This window comes from Paramormyrops kingsleyae, chromosome 15 (assembly GCF_048594095.1).
Source record: "Paramormyrops kingsleyae isolate MSU_618 chromosome 15, PKINGS_0.4, whole genome shotgun sequence".
Taxonomy (NCBI): Eukaryota; Metazoa; Chordata; class Actinopteri; order Osteoglossiformes; family Mormyridae; genus Paramormyrops; species Paramormyrops kingsleyae.
This window is the reverse complement of record NC_132811.1, coordinates 10,839,111-10,851,233: the sequence shown is the minus strand read 5'-3', so window position 1 is coordinate 10,851,233 and position 12,123 is coordinate 10,839,111. Positions and strand designations below refer to the sequence as shown.

At 47.3% G+C, this 12,123-nt stretch overlaps 1 protein-coding gene across 3 annotated transcripts in view; it reads left to right on the top strand.

Annotated features, from left to right (window-relative positions):
- Positions 1-12,123, top strand: part of zfhx4 (zinc finger homeobox 4) — a 76,565-nt gene that overhangs the window by 24,057 nt on the left and 40,385 nt on the right. For all 3 annotated transcript variants that reach the window (XM_072699488.1, XM_023822422.2, XM_072699487.1), the window contains exon 4: positions 11,691-11,922. In XM_072699488.1, the coding sequence (XP_072555589.1) occupies positions 11,691-11,922 (232 nt within the window). The remainder of the gene's footprint in view (positions 1-11,690; positions 11,923-12,123) is intronic.

The following is a 12,123-nucleotide window of genomic DNA, read 5'->3' as shown; positions in this document are numbered from 1 at the left end:
AATATTAGTGTAAATCTGTCAAGGCCCCGCGCAGATGCACAGGAAGTGCGTGGAGCTTTGCGAAGGGGGGGGGCGTGTCTGACCGCTTGGGTCATTTAAACCTGAGAACGTCCAGTGGGCCCGTGAGCCGGGGAGACGCCGATACAGGCGGGCACCTGCTCCGCAGCTGGCCATATTGTCAGGGGTGGGGGCAGCGGTTTTCAGCTGAGGATGTCCAGCGCGTGTCTCCGGCGGACCGGTAGGAACCACGAGCTGCTTAATTACCCCGGGCCGGCTTGTTTCTTCTGCAAGCATCCGTCATTAGCCAAGCGGAAAGGTCCGTCTGGAGCCTTAGCACTCCTGTTCTATATTTGCTCCCCCCGCCCCCCTCCCCCAAACCCGCCGGGGCCCACAGCGCGTATAATGCTCATCTTTATCATAGAGTCTGGCCAAGATGGTGCCGGCCCGGCTAGGGCTGCACCACCGTCCCCAGAGAGAGTCGGGTAGGCCGTCTCATTATCCGTGATATGGATGGCAACACCGTTGGTTGGGCCATGGAAACGAGAGAGGAAATTATAAGTGTGGAGGGGGTGGGGGGGGGGGGGGGTGTTAGTTGGGGATAGGGGACAGTCCGTCTTATCATAAAAAAAGGTTTTTATATTTTTCATCCAGCATATCTTACCTCCCTAACCCCTCCTTTTTTTTTTTCCAAAAAGACAGCTGTTCCCCCCCCCCCCCCCCATATCACCGTCAAGATGGTGGCCTTGTGACGGCCATGTTATTAACTTGGCAGTTATACCACATTCATTACAGTAGGTCAGGCCCGACCCACTCATTTGAAAATCAAATGGGCCATATATATGCAGCCCTAATTATTGGACTGTCACTGTGTCCGGCGTGATTGTGGAACGGGCAGGCCAACGAGTCTAACGCATTTGCATAAAAAGTCATTGTGCTACCCCAAGAATGGAAAGAGCCCGCTTTAAATGCACCCCCTTGCATTCGACCCCCTCACTCCCCCCCCCTCACTCCCCCCCCCTCCCCACACACACACAGAAATCCGTGCCGCTCTCACCTCCATACTCCTGCAGCCAGTTATTTAAAAAAAAATCCTCCATTTTCTTTTTTCTTTTTTTTTGTCTCTGGCTTTGTTATGGGGGCCCAGAAAGTTTGTGAATGATCCTGGTTATTTATCGCTTATTTACTCCAGTGACCCGGGGATTTCCGGTATGTTCTTAACTTATTAGTGTTGGCAGTGTGTTTTTCTTTTTTCTTTTTTGTGATCGATGTAATTTTGCAAAATATGTAAAGTGCCCCGTGAATCACAGGCTGGAATTTGGTGAGCCCATTTCGGATGGCTCCCCCCCCCTAATAGCACAAACAGATCTGTGGAAGGGGGAGAGGGTGGGGGGCTCGGATATTAACCCCCCCTCCCATGAATAAATGCATTTCATCGCGGTCGTCTGCCTGCCCTCTTCTGAGCATACAATCGGGGAGGTGGTGCATTCGAATGGTGTCAGCTTTCACCTGCACGCGGATTACAATGGAAATCTTTCAGAGGTCCAACTGAGAGGACGGGACTAATTAAAGCATAAAGACAGACGAGTGCAGGGACACAAAAGAGGGGGGCCAGGGTGACCCCCATTCATTAATCCTCATAGATATTAATAGGAAGTCTCTTCCGTGGTCATAACCAGATGGTCATTTCTACATTGGGGGTGGGGGGAGCTGTGGCTGCCGGTGTACAGTTGGAGCGTGTTGTTTAATTGGACTACACGCCCCCCCATCCCCCCCCCTTGCGCCCATCAGCCGCTTTGCGTGGTTGCAATGGCCGATCCCATTCAGTGACACGCAGATATTAATAACCAGATGTGATCTCCTTCCTGAACCCCCCCTCCCCCCCGGGTCAGCCCTGCCGGCCAGGTCTCCGCCATTTGTCTGGGTGCAGGAGACTGTGAAGCCTATTCAGTGTGACAGGTATGGGAACGATAGCCCGGTGGGGGGGTCACACAACTTAGGGACCACCAAAAGGGGGATGTCGCGCTGCTGCACGAAACAAAGAGTGGCCGGAGTTTGTCTTTCATTTTTTCTTTACCTCCCTGCCCCCCGCTCCCCTCTTCGTTTCTCATGGGATTTGAGGTTTGCTTAACAAAGGACGACTCACGCGTTTCAGGGAGGGGGGCACTGGGACGCAGTGAGACCCCTCGTAAATATGATATACTCCGTGGTTAAAAAACGGCCCTCTGTGTGCGCGGGGGCTTTTGGGGTGACCTCCGCGTCGGTTTAAACACGTCACAGGCCACAGTGGCCCCTCCCGCACCACGTAGCAAAGCAGCGTCTACGCCGTTTGCCGGGGCGACGCAGAACGTCCTCCATTCATATGCACGACTTACCTTTCTTCTGGTGTCGTGCCAAAAGTCAGCACATTTCCAATATCATATTCATATTCAAATCAAATCGCTTACTTGACACTTGCTAAGTGCAGGTGAGCGTTGAGTCCCGCAACAGCAGCGACAGAGTAGCACACATAAAATGAAACAACAGCGCAAATAGGAAGCATAGAAAAATAATAACATACAGCACTGTAAGAATAAATGTGAACCGATAAATGCAAGAAATACAATGAACCAGCACATGCATCTAAGTATGGAAATGGTGTATATAGGTAACAGAAAGGGTTCGTTGACCACAGTTCAACATTTTGATAGTTTTCTGTGTTTCCCGCCTTTTCCTGTTTTCTGTGTTTATTGCTGATGTTGGAGACCCAAGATATTAGCATAATATTTACATGACTCGCTACACGACAACAATTTCAAAATCGATATTGGCTCATTTATCCGAAGATGGCCGCGATTTGAATTGTATAGTGTGCAGAGTGTAGCCTGTTTCTATACGTTAGTTTTGTGTGTTATCTTTTTCTTTTTTTTTTGTTTTTTTTTTGTACACAGTGACAGAGACAGATGGACAGTAGAGCACATTCCTTCTGTAATTGATTTGAAGCGTTAGCTGCCCACTGAATAGGTACGCGCTGTGTGATATTCGATTACAGGCTGAGGGACTCATTTAACCTGCTGTTCTTTGCTGGGCCGGGATTTCCAGCACAATGCGATTTGCGTCCCCTAGGTTCAGCAGGATTAGACTTCTGCTAGTAATCCTTAATACTTTGAAATAGACCTGATGTAACTCCCACTTACTTGTTTGGGATTATGTCCATGAATCTCGGCACATTTAGCAAAATTAACCAGTTGAATTATTATTATATTATTCCTTTTTTTTTTAATTGTTAAAATGCTAAAAAGCCTCCCAGATGGCCAGCCCTCTGTAATGCAAACGCTAATGTATTCAAGCTAGCATTGTTTTTTTTTTTTTATTTCTTTTTGTTTCCATTTGGAATTGTTTTAATTTCCTTGATGTGGGCCTTTCTCACGTCGCTCTTGCACCGTGCTGTTCGCCCACAGTGATAATGTCCCCCCTGAAGGTGCAGCAATCAGAAAAGAGGGACTTTGTTTTCTTGGCGCTTCTCGAGAACAAAGGGAAACATTTCAGTAATCTTCAAAGAGGCCATCGGTATGTTGAGTGGCCCCCGGTATGTTGGCCAGATTACCCCTTTCTCTGCGAAACAATGTTGTTCCTATCGCAGGTGATGAGTACATGAACGGCATCCCGGTGCATGATTCTCGTCGCCCGTGTCGCCTTACCTGGCAGGAGTCTCAAAAACAGGAGCTGTTTAGCTCCCGTATGATGAGGGGTGCATGTTCGACGCTACGCAAGTCTGAGATATCGAGATTTCAGAGTCGGTTCACTTTGCATACTGTGGGAAAACGTTCAGGGGGTTTTACTGTGTGAAACGAGGTTGATGATTTATTTTCCGGTCGAAGTATGCAAACTCTCTGTCAACGCGTGCCGTCATTTTGCACGAAGGATTTGATTTTTAAAACGGTTCGTCTTGACGCCCCTGTCCCGATCCCGCTTCGTCTCGCTTACAAGCAGCCGTCTCACCCAGTCCCCCCCCCCCGCCCCCCCCGGCCGACCCCCCTCCAGACACCGTCACTTTCCACCGCCCGTATTTTGATGGGATACAAATATGAGTGCAGCCTGTGTGCCATCGGAAGGAGAGAAGGTGAAAGAGCAGATAAAACAGGAAGGTGGAGTTTTTCCAAGCGGCGAGATGGGGAAGCATGCTGGTTTTGAACCCTTACTTGTTCAGCACTTATCAGATTGGGGGGGGGGGGGGGTGGTGGTGTTGGGGAGGGCTGGCTGCTGGTGTCGGGAGGGGGGGCTCATCTTTTTACCAGCTTCCTTTGGAATGGGGCCTTCCGGTGTGAGCCTCTGTAGAGCCTCGAGGCCATCTCGTCACCATGGTAACCGACCTGTGGCTCACTGTCGCTGCCCTGGTCAGGGTCCCACGGTGGTCAGAAGGGGCCCAGTGCCACCAGTATCGCAAAAGTCACCAGAGAGCCGCACACCAGCTGTGGTGCCCCAATCGTACACCACAGAGGTGCGTTCTACTAAACCAGACAAAAACATCCGATTTTCAAAATGCGGGTCTGCATGAGTCGGGGAAGGAAAATGAGGTATTAGTAGCGCTTTTTAAAGTAAAAACAATACTTTGTCACCGGGCATTATGGGTAATGCGGCAGAGAATGCGTAGCTCAGGCGACAAACGTGCAGGAAGGGGGCAGGACCGACACGCACCGTGTGCCGGTTTGAAGAGGAATTCGGCTGAAGCTGCACTCTGCCATTGAGTCGGTGGAGACAAAGAGCAAGACAGATGGTTCACTTTACTTTAGTGATTGTAATTTGCTGTTCATTAAGAAAATTTCCCACGCACACATTCTTCATTTGGATACATGGAGTTATTATTGCATTTTTTTTGTTGGGAAGCTTTTTTTTTATGTAGAAGCTTTTTTTTGTAATTACAGAGGGCACAGTCAGCTGAGTTGATTAAGCAACACTAATTCGCAGTAGTTATTTTTTTTTTAAATTGGCTTTCATTGGTAAATGCCTAAATTGGTCTTGCTGAAAGTGATTTTGCCTCTCCGAGGAAGTTCAAACGACTGGTTTAGCTTTCATGTATTTACAGATTTTGATTTCGTTTGCTGTTATCCGACCTGCTACTCCACAGAGGCAACAGATCCTGAAATATGCTTTAAAAGTCCAGCGTGATGTTTACTTAACTTCACTAATCTTTTTGTCTGTTCGCCGACGCTTTGGCGGAGGGCCCTGTGTTTATTATGGGCTACCTTTTCAAACGTGGGAGTGAAAATATTTTTAGGCAGCACAAGTCAGCTCTGCTGGTTGCCCACATAAATTGCCCTGACTTCAGGCTTCCAGCTCTGGGAATTTGTGGACTTTTTCTTCTTCTGTAGTCACTAGAGTTTAGCTTTATCTCACCTCCGGATTTAACGTCCTTGTCTCCTCAAAAAGTTACAGTACAATCCTGTTTAAGATAGGAATCATAATGAGAAAGCAAAATAAAGGCAGGGGGTGAAGTATGACTAAGTTTGCTTACGTTTGATCTCGTGTCGTGCTGCGGTGCCGCAGAAGCTACGTGTGTTTCTGGTATCTGGTCTTTCTCACCTCATTCCAGAGACAAGAAAGCTTTTAGTGTGAAATTCAGGTCAGTAAATTTAATGGCTAATAAGTGTTAAACCGACAGATTTTAAATCATCATTATATAAATATGCCTCCCCTTTTCATCCAGAATTTGCTTTCTTTTAAGGTAATTTAAACAGCAGACGTCCACTAACATCTATCTTTGTCATTTTAGGGATTAGAGGGGTGAGATTAGACGCTGACTCTTAATCTTCCATATCAACTGCGAAAAGGAAAAATAATATGCAAATCGTATTGTGTTTACACTTTTTAATCCCTGTAATTCCATTTCTCGGAAGGCAGGAAACTCATCTTTGTCTCGACTATTTAGAATTGGCCGAACTTCTGGTGCCGTTCAAAACATCTTGCACCGTAAATGTTTAACATCCAGGATTATTTTGAAAAGGGGCACATTTCTGTGTTTATACGCATACGCACATGCCAATACATCAGCATATGCCTGTTTATGATATTATAATGATCCCACGGACAGAGAGGGAAGCCACCGTCAGACGAGCAGAAGTCGGGTCACGCGTCACACCTGTCCCGCGTTTATGCGATCGGTCCTCGGCGAGCCCCAGATCTTCCGGACGGAGGGTCTCTGTGGTAGGATTCTGAGGGACTCTTCTAGGTGGTGGCTCTCTGGGACGCTCTCTGAGTCAGTCGACGGCAAGTTCGATTCTGAGGGAGAAAACGGGCCTGGTCAGAGATTGGAACGTGGGAGGATGAAGATTGTATTTGAGGATTCTGTCCCACCTCTTGGGAAGAAGTAAAGTTGAGCTCCGTTTATTTCAGTTTTTTAATGTAAACCTTGTGCAGCATTTACCTTCATCATCTTTGAGCTTTCAGAATAAAAACATGTCTTGAAGGTAATTTAACGTGAATAGATGAAATGAGTAAAAGCAGCAGTCTGCGATTCCCTGCTCTCATCCGCTCCGTCAGTGACGTTCCAGGCGGTCAGGTTGACTTGCGGTCTTACCTGTGTATCCCCATCATTGACGTGAGATATTTGAGTCGTACAGTGTAAAGAAAAAGCGAAAAAAGTCTGGCCAGCAGGAGCACTTTTGCCTTTCTGTGAATCATGTGATTTATATGCCGTCAGTGAATGGAGGCTCTTTTTTTGTTTTGTTTTGTTTTTTTTTTTTGGATTTTGTCTGCCCCCTCTGAACAGCTGTTCAACCAAGGCTTTTCAGAGTACATGCTGAATAATTCAACAGAGGGGTCCCCACACGCTTACAGGTGCCAGAGGTGGGGGTCCACTGTCGAGGAATTAGCCCTCCTGACAGACGGCATGGGGAACCACACCTCCCACAGTATTCACTTTTATGATTTCTATTTTCTCAAAAGTAGCGAAGATTCAGTGCATTGCAGGTTTTTAGTAGGAGAAAGCGGGTGTGTTTGTTGGGGGGGGGGTTGCTGGATGAAATAGGGGCCCCGTTCGGACAGTAGTTCCTGTAAACGGCTGTCCTGGGGCGGGTGTCCAACATCATAGTAGTCGTGGGGTGTTCTGCACTGGATGGGGATTGCAGACTAGTCCTTCAGTCTAACCACAGGCCAAAAAGCAGGGCCAGGAAAACAGCGCAGGGAAACACTCTGGCATGATTCTTTATTTCGTTTGATGTCTCAGATTTACGAAGAAAAAAGAATCGGTAAACAACAGTTCGAGGCAAATTCGGGGATCGTTTGTGCATTCCTGCCAAGACAGAAGGGGAAAGAGAAATAGAGAACAAAAAGCTAATTTTTGTGTCTCGCACCGTGCCTCCATTGTGGGGGGCCAGGGCATCGCAGTATTCCATGCACCGCAATGCACGGGAATGCCTCTGCTGCAAGAAATGCGGCTCAGGTTGTTAGCTACCCAGCCGCCAGCAATATGGTATTACGTGTGTTTTCCCCGGGCCTGATAGCGCTTACCGGGAGCGTGTGGTGCCAGGGAAGACTTTTGCATTTGAAAGGTGTTGTTATCGTTGTCGCTTTATTTGCGTTTGTCGTATTCAATAACGCGTATACAAACCTGCACACCCGAGGTATCCCCGGGGCCAGCATGCACCCACACGCATGCAAGCGAGAGCATCTGCTAAGTTTTGATGTGCTTAAAGAACGTCGGTTTCGTTCTGCCATAAGCGATTTCATCGAGATGCGCTCGCAGCTGTGTTTGGAAAACGTTATTCCGCCAGTGGTTTTAGGTGCTCGTTAATTAACTTGTCGTTAAGTCTTAGGGCAAAGACAGGAAACAAAAAAGAAGCTTTATTTTTGTGTTAAAGGTGCACTGTTTGCTTTTCGCAGCCTTCCAATTGTTAGTTAGGTCTCTGGTGATGTGAGAAAGTGCGAGGCGGCGTGCGAGGTAGCGTGCGAGGTAGCGTGCAAGGCGGCATACGAGGCGGCGTGTGCACAGCTAATCAATCCGGGCGACTGTTTGAAGCGGCACAGGTGACATGAAAAATTGCCGTTTCCGCTCAAAGACAGGAAGTGGGGAGGCAGATGAAGGGTGTTTTGTAACAATCCAAGTCAGTGGAAATAGCAAAATAATTCCTGCTGGGTAGAAGAGGGGGAGGGGGAACATTTAATCGGTGGGTGCGAACAAACAAATTAGCCGTGATTGTAGGGTTTTGGCACGTCGGCGTCACAGGTGAGTGAATCCTAAGCAGCACTGTTTGTAAATATTTCTTACTCTTGCCCTCACACGACTTCTCTATGAAGGCCCAAAGGTCCTCCTGGACAGCAGGGGGTGCTGTCCAGGTCAGCTTAACTGAGGAGGACTGATTTCACTCTCTGGAAGCACACAGTGACATTCCCAGGAGCATTTTGGTACAATACATGAAATAAGGCAATTGGCCTTTTTAGAATGGGTGGTTGTGCCAAAGGGTAATCCGGAATGACTATCCTTCCCATCAAACAGCATCATTTTCGATGGGCCTTACAGCTACCAACGTTACTATGTCTTTTAGAGTGTCAGTATCCACCTCTGTAGGGTTTGTACTGCTGTTCACACAATCAGTAGAAACTCAATCAAAATACGGCCTGACAGAAAGGTCCAGAAAAATCAAAGCAGACAGTAGCCATTCAAAGTGACACATCTTGAGTCAGCTTACAAGAGATACGGCTTTGTTCGCAAACGTTTTGGAAGTGTTTTGGAATATACCTTTAAAAAGTGGAGATGCACACACAATTAAATGTATTCATTAACTGCACGTGGTTACTGCCAAAGTAAACCTGAAATTAAACTCAGGGGAAAGAGATTATAAGTTATATGATGCCACAAACATTCTGGTTCCCGGAGTTTGTATGAAACCGCTTACTGCGTCTGGCAGAGCTAAAAATGGCGAGTTAAACCCCATAAATCAGATTTCCCTGTGCTTGAGGTTCCGAACTGATTTTTTTTTTCACCGAAAAGTCTATAAAAGGAAATAGGAAAATACAGTATTTTAATATAGGTCTTAAACAAACTGCCAGGAATTTGCTGATTGGGATGAAATGTTTGTTCTGAAGTCATTTTCCGTTTTTATTTGTTGCGTTCTGCGCTACTCAGTCCTCGTTTTTGGGAGCGTTGTCTTCTCCATGCATCCATATAAAACGTGGTATTTTTTTGATGTCTTTAAAGATGCGTGTCTTCAGTTTATGTTAAATGAGTGCCAGTGGCCTTTGCTATTTGCAAGATTTATGGATTCCCAGGTTTTAAGAAAGTGTTAAGAGAAAGGCAGTTAATTACGGGTATGTGTTTATTTGGGTAACATACATCTACAGTGTATATTTCATAGACCAGTTCCTGCTGAGGACTGCAAAAGAAAGTAAAAATGAGAGAGGGTGAAAATAATCATTTATTGCCCCGAAGTAAAAGACTGTTTGTCTGCATTAGTTATAAATAGTAATGTGTTTCTGTTATCTTGCATGGGGAGAGAATTACGATGCAGTTTTCCCAGAGCCCTGTCTTAATGCTCCTGGACAAAAATGCCACACGTGTTCTTCTGCTAACAGCAGAAGTATTGAAAATCAATTAATGACTCGGGGAAAAAAAAAAACAAGGGGCAGAAATAATGGGGGGGGGGGGGGGTAGCTCCAGGAAGGGTACCAGGCTTCACAATAACAGGCTGGAGGAAGAATGGAGGTTCTAAAAGGTTTGGGAAGGGTGGAAGAAAAGGACAGAGCAAGGGAGAGAGAGAGGGGGGGGGGGGGGGTTAGTGGGACAGGGAGGCTCCAGGTAGGATGGGCCTGGGGGGGGAGGGGGCTTCAGAAAGAGGGCAGCCCACGCAAGTAAGAAAAAAAAGAACCCAACATGTCTTTGGGGGCTGTTTCTTGGAAAGAAACAAAGATGGCGGTAATTAATGACCCTGATTCGACGCCAGGCAGGCTTTCTTCTTACAGCTCCGACTTAATTAAAACTTAAGACATCTGAATGGGCCAGAGAGCAGCCGATGGAGCAAAGTCCCGCCCGCCGGCCCGTGAGAAAAGCGGCGCGGCTGAAAGGCGAGATGTGTGTCGCCACTGGTGCCGTGACTCTAATCCCTGACAGTCAAAGAATCTATTTATTCCGGAGCCTTTCCTTTGGTTGGCCTTGCACCTGCAGCTCTGCTGGCACTTCCCTCCCCGGTCCCGTTTTTGTGTGTGTGTGTGTGTGTGTGTGTGTGTGTGTGTGTGTGTGTGTGTGTCAGATCAGATAATGGAAGTCCGTCTTTGCTCCTTTGTTTTTCTTTATATATTTTTTTTATATATACACTTGTTCATGGGTGCCCTTGGCCCGCCCCCAGGCATCCTGGGGTGGGGGGGTGCTGGGGTAGCGAGGCCTGGGGCCTGCAGACTCCATGCAGTGAAAGTTTGCGAGAGTGCCACGGGCCGCGGCAAATATAACTCAGAAGGGGCCGACATTGAAGCCCGTGATGCGAGTGGTGCACAGGGTGGGGGTGGTGGGGGGGGGGAGGGGGGGGATTTAGGAGACCCCGCTGTTCTTAACACATTAGAGGCACGGAGAACAATAAGCAGATCTGGACACTTTGGGACTGCAGCACAAGACTGAGGGGTTTTAACTAAACTTTTATCTTTTTCTCATTTATATATTCTTTGTTTCCTCGGCTTGCCCTGGGGGTCAGTGACAGGTACATCTTGAAAGGGCAGCTCTGTTTGTGTTGTGGAGGCAAGTGTTTTTAATCCCCCTAATAACTGATCCTTTGGGGCTATTAATGAGGACACAGTGAGGCGTTCAACTGCACTGTGATTGGTGTAAACAGTTACTAAATTAGCATATGTTTTGCCTAAAGTTGCCTCCCCCCCCAGACCTGGGCTTGGCACTAGATCGTTAGTCTGCTTCAGTTCATTAGTGGGCATGTCAGTACCTCAGACAAGGGTTACTTTTCCCCTTGACCCGGAACGGGCAGTTTTGTTTATATAAACACGCGCGTCCGCAAGCCCGCGATCTCACAGGCCATGTAAGTTTTGGGCCTCCTGCTCACGTGTGGGTACCTCCTTGACTTTTACTGTCACAGGTTTTTTTGTTGCATCTTCCTTTCTAGTTTTATTTCTTCTTCTGCTCCTTCTTGCGATGGATTTTAAATATGTTTAAGAGGATGTGTTTAATGCGGCGGCTGCCTCCCTGTGTGCTTTGTCTTAGGGATATCAGGTTCTGCTCTGGGAATTCTTGCCCGCTTTTTTCTCCTACCCTCAACACTGAGCTCTTTATACTTTCATCTGGTTCAGTAGGTTGATTCGCTTTTCCCCCGTGGATTAAGACTCAGACTCTCTGCATGTTAACTGTTAAAGTTTTCCAAACTTACAGAAGACCCCCCTTCCCCCGAAAGAATTTCGTTCATAGGCAAAAAAATATATATAATTAATTTTAAATAAAAAAAAAAAAAATTAGGACCTGTTTAGACATTTATGGTTGTTTTAAGCGTCATTTATGACTGCGATAAAGTGTAAATAAATATGTTTGATGGTGAAAAGTACATTCCAGGTTTAAGGATATCCATTTCATTATGTACATATTTATTAGAATAGAATGCTTGTTTTATGCATATTCTCTTACTACACACTGTGTACTTTCTTATGAATCATCTAACTCCCCCCCCACCCCCCCCCCAGATTCCTCTGAAAGTTCCTTATGAAATCTCCCCCCTCCCCCATTTCAGCACTTGCAGAAGCAGGACTGCACGCTGTCCGGAGACTCCTGCCATTACTACTGCACCCTCTGCGACTACTCCAGCAAGGCCAAACTGAACCTGGTGCAGCACCTGCGTTCCGTCAGGCACCAGCAGGCCGAGGGTCTGCGCAAGCTGCGCAGGCACCAGCAGGGACTTCCGGCCGACGAGGACGACCTGGCAGAGGTGTTCTTCGTCAAGGACTGCCCTCCCAACGAGGCCGGTGAGTCACTCGTGGGGCGGCGGGGGGTAAGTCACCCCCACCTACCCTGCCGGGCCGCCGTTCCGAACCCCGAGCGATGTAGAACACGTCGGCAAGCCTGATCTTCTCGAAACGAACACGCTGTTCCAATTAAAGGCCTCATTTTTTATATATATATATCGGTAACATGTGCAGCGCCGCTCTCTGTGACATCTTCAGCGG